General features: G+C 54.3%; 1 protein-coding gene across 1 annotated transcript in view; it reads left to right on the top strand.

The window, feature by feature from the left end:
• The first annotated feature begins 2,418 nt into the window (after nucleotides 1-2,418).
• The window catches only part of KLHDC1 (kelch domain containing 1), an 84,194-nt gene continuing 82,424 nt past the window's right edge, over nucleotides 2,419-4,188 (top strand). Inside the window, exon 1 of the mRNA XM_025210023.1 lies at nucleotides 2,419-2,576. Within this exon, the coding sequence (XP_025065808.1) occupies nucleotides 2,553-2,576 (24 nt within the window). The 5' untranslated portion in view covers nucleotides 2,419-2,552. The remainder of the gene's footprint in view (nucleotides 2,577-4,188) is intronic.

A 4,188-nucleotide genomic window follows, 5' to 3' on the forward strand; every position in this document is an offset into this window, starting at 1 on the left:
CGTACACTTCCACGGCTGACTTGAACTCTCTAGACTGTCTACAGGAAACATGGCTCTGACTGGCACAAATGTATCTGAGGCAAAAGGAGACCACGCATGTTGGCAGAGAACTGAAACGTATAGTCCAGGCACAGGAACTGAATGTTTAAATACAATTTAACCTAGCAGAACAGATGCATCGAAAAAGAAAAGAAATGTTAAAAGGTATGTATCAATGGAAAGACATAGCAGGAAATACCCCCTTCTATACTAGAAATAGTCCAAGTGAGCAGAGAAGTTAAAAGGCAAAGACCATAGGTCACAAGGGTAGTTATGTTTATATATACATTTGATATATTTTCCTTCTCCCAACGAATGTGACATTCATCTCTGACAAAAGTTTTAGCAAAAAAGCCAAGCAGAATGAATTACTTCAGATGATCTTAATTGTTTCAATGTGGACACCAAGTATCCAAAAGGACTGCAACTCAGAAGATTTTTTGTAATCCTATACACTGGTGAGCTCCTGGTGGCCTAGGACCAATCCCACATTTCCTTCCTGCTCCTCTCCACCCAACACATTTATTAGACCATAAGTTTACTTAACTGCAAGATCTGTAACTCCAAGAGGCACTTGCATGTCTCAACCAATCAAATCAGAGTAACCTTTTAATAATTTGTGACTGAAAACGGCTTCCCCTTGCCACATGTTGCACTACTCATAATGAATCCATGTACATCAGCATTTAAAGGTCAGCAGGTACAAGAAGCTAATAAATCAGACAGTCATGGCATTCCAAGCACATTAGATGAAGGTTTCTCAAACAGATTTATTACTCTTGCAAGCCTCCTGGAAAGGGTTCAGGAAAGATTATGCAAAAAATCTTTGAAAAACCATTTAAAATGATAAATGGTAACATAATGCACTCTCTGAGAACCCTAGCCAGAGGTCCATCTAGATTAGTGCATGCTGTGAGACTATGCAGCAGGCTGCTGGAGCCTCTGGTAATTATATATTAAGCCTGCATCTGTGTACACCTGAATTTATTATACACAGACCAGCACAAGACTTGCCAAAATGATGACCAGGTACAATAACGCTGTACTAACGAGCAGGACAAGAGAATACTTGTTTAAGACGCTGCAGGAAGCAAAGGTTGACATAGATCTACTCCCATTTGCATATGATGGTGCAAAATGCATATCAGGGAAGTTTAGTACCCGGTGGCGTGGTTTAAAGACAGCATGCCTAAAACCTCATGGTTTCACCTACATACACATCCAAGCGCTGAGTTCTATGAAATGCTGCAAAATATGTCCTGAATAGTTCACTGGAAGGGCTTCATGGAGAGCCAACCAATACGTTTTCCACTTCTGACACTGTCTTCTCACTAGCATCTACTTCTATGCTCGTGGGATGTGGCTTCCATTTGGCCACGTAAAAATCAGGTCACGCTTTGAAAACTTGGTTATTTAAAATTAGGAATGTAAATACCATTTTAAAAACCATCTGTTAAACCTCCTCTAATTATACTGGATAAACAGTTAACCAATAACACATACCCAGCCCTGGCTGGGCCGTGTGGAGCCCCAGGTAGGCATCTGCCCCACTCCACCCCACTGCAGAGCAGGGGCCGCAGCCACTGCCTGCAGCAGCACGGGCAGCTGGGGGCCCCACATACACCTGTTTGGATGCAGCTGTTGCTGGGAACTGCTCCACGGGGCCTTTGACAGGGTGGAGAGGAGGTGGCAGCATGCCCCATCAGACTACACAGTGCACATGAAGCCATGGGTAGCAGCAGCATGCGGGGCTTTCGAAGTCCACTGCAGCTGCCACACTGGCAGGGGGGGGGGGGGGGGGGGGGGGAGGCGAAGCCCACTGCACCTGCCACACTGGCAGGGAGGGAGGGAGGGAGCAGGCTAGCAATGGGTACTAGTCGCCCCTTGCCCTCCTAGCTCCTCCCTCCCTCCTGCCTGCCCTGCCACCTTCCTGTTTCTGAGGCCCTTCTTCACTGGACTATGCCCCACGCTGAACATTAACCAGTAATGCCTCCATCTTACTCAATGCGGGGTCTTGGGTTCCAGAACACCCGCCAGGGGTGATCTTCACAAGGCAGCTCCTACCAGCTGTGAACTGGATTAGACTTATTGCCCACTTGTGATAAAAGCTGCCAGACACTAGTGACTTCCCATCACGCCAACTCAATTTGAACTTGAACAGGCGGCTTACACGTGAAATGTTCCACATCTCATAAATGATCTCCCCGAGCCAATGGTATGTTTTACAAGCAAGCAAAGAAAGTTTTGAAGCTGAATACATTGAAGACGTCATTACCTGCAAAGTGTGGCTATTTAAGCCAAAGGACAGCTTCTTCCAAAGTCCAGTGCTCTCAGGAGACTTGGCCAGCCCTATGACAGCGTTACTAGGGGACACGTTAACACCAGTCTCAGGGGCGGTCAACTTGTTTTCAAAAGGAAACTGCAGGAAGAAGGAGTAGGAAGCAGCGTCCTTGGAGGAGAAGCTGAGTCTGTAGTGGTTTGTGCCAACCTCCCCGTTGACACTCTGCGGCTGGATGCCTGGTACCTGCACGAGCAAAGTGAGGGATTCTTCATCTTGGGTACACTGGAAGGGGGGACACACAGGAGGGGTCATGCTGCTGGTGGCCATGGGAGAGCTAGGGCAGCTGCTGGAGTTCACAGGGAGATCCACGTGGCTGCAGCACCACTCAGAGGGTGTAGCAGAGTCCAGGTTGCTGCTGGGACAAGCAGGAAGATCTGAGCTGTTGTTTGGGGAGGCAGCAGCAGCCTGGGCACTACTGGGGCACAGAGGGAGATCTATGTTGCTGTGGTGCTCGGTGGGCACCGCACGCTCTGTGTTGTTGCTGGGACAGGCAGGAACACTCAGGCTATTGCTAGAGATCACAGCAGGTCGGCTACTGCTGGGGCACAGGAGGTCAGTGCTGGAGCAGGTGGTTAGAGCTGCACTGTCGCTGGAGGATACAGAAGCTGAGCTGCTACAGGGGCACTCAGCGGGCACTGCTAGGTCTAGGCTGGTGCTGGGCTTGCTAGGGGATGCAGCAGGGACTGGGCCGCTGCAGGGGCACTGGACGGGCACAGCACTGGGACAGGCAAGATGATCCGTGCTCCTGCTGGGGGATCCAGGAGGGCCCTTGCTGCTGCTGCAGGGGTGCACAGCGGGCCCAGCCAGGCCCAGGGCGCTGCTGGCACAAGTGGATATCTCTGAGCTGTCACTGGGGGCTCCAGCAGAGACCGGGCTGCTGAAGCGACACTTGGTGGGTGCAGCAGGCTGGGCACTGCTGGCACAGGTGGTTGTAGCTGTGCTGTTACTAGGGGCTCCGGCAGGGGCCGGGCCGCTGCTGTGGTGCTCGGTGCTGCTGTGGAGACACACGGTTGCCCCTGTGCTGTCACTGGGGTCTCCGGCAGGACCCTCACTACTCTCAGCTGGGCCCAGGGCACTGCTGGCACAGGTGGATATGGCTGTGCTGTCGCTGGGGTCTGTGGCAGGACCCTCACTGCTCTCGTCTGGCTCCAAAGCACTGCTGGCAGAGGCGGTTGTGGCTGCACTGCTGCTGGGGTCCCTGGCAGGGCCCTCGCGGCTCTCAGCTGGCTCTGGGGCACTGCTGGCACAGGTGGTTGTAGCTGTGGTGTTACTGGGGGCTCTGGCAGGGGCCGGGCCACTGCTGTGGGGACACGTGGCTGTCCCTGTGCTGCTGCTGGGGGCTCTGGCAGGGCCCTCGCGGCTCTCAGCTGGCTCCGAGGCACTGGTGGCAGAGGTAAATATGGCTATGCCGCTGCTGGGGTCTCCAGCAGGGCCCTCGCTGCTCTGGGCTAGCTCCCAGGCCCTGCTGGCAGAGGCGGCTGTGACTGTGCTGTCGCTGGGGTCTCCGGCAGGGCCCTCGCGGCTCTCCGTTGGCTCTGAGGCACTGGTGGCAGAGGTAAATGCAGCTGTGCTGCGGCTGGGGTCCCCGGCAGGGCCCTCGCGGCTCCCAGCTGGGCCCGGGACAGCGGTGCATACGGGTGTGCTGTCGCTGGGGGCTCCGGCAGGACCCTCACCGCTCTGGGCTGTCTCCGGGGCACTGGCGGGGCGGCGCAGCACGGGCAGGGTGACGAGCAGGCGGCGCGCGGCCGTGTCGAAGGTGGCGCGGGCGCGGGCCTGGTCCACGGCGTAGGGCAGGCGCAGGCGCAGGC

The sequence above is a fragment of the Alligator sinensis genome, unplaced genomic scaffold (assembly GCF_000455745.1).
Source record: "Alligator sinensis unplaced genomic scaffold, ASM45574v1 scaffold564_1, whole genome shotgun sequence".
Classification (NCBI taxonomy): domain Eukaryota; kingdom Metazoa; phylum Chordata; order Crocodylia; family Alligatoridae; genus Alligator; species Alligator sinensis.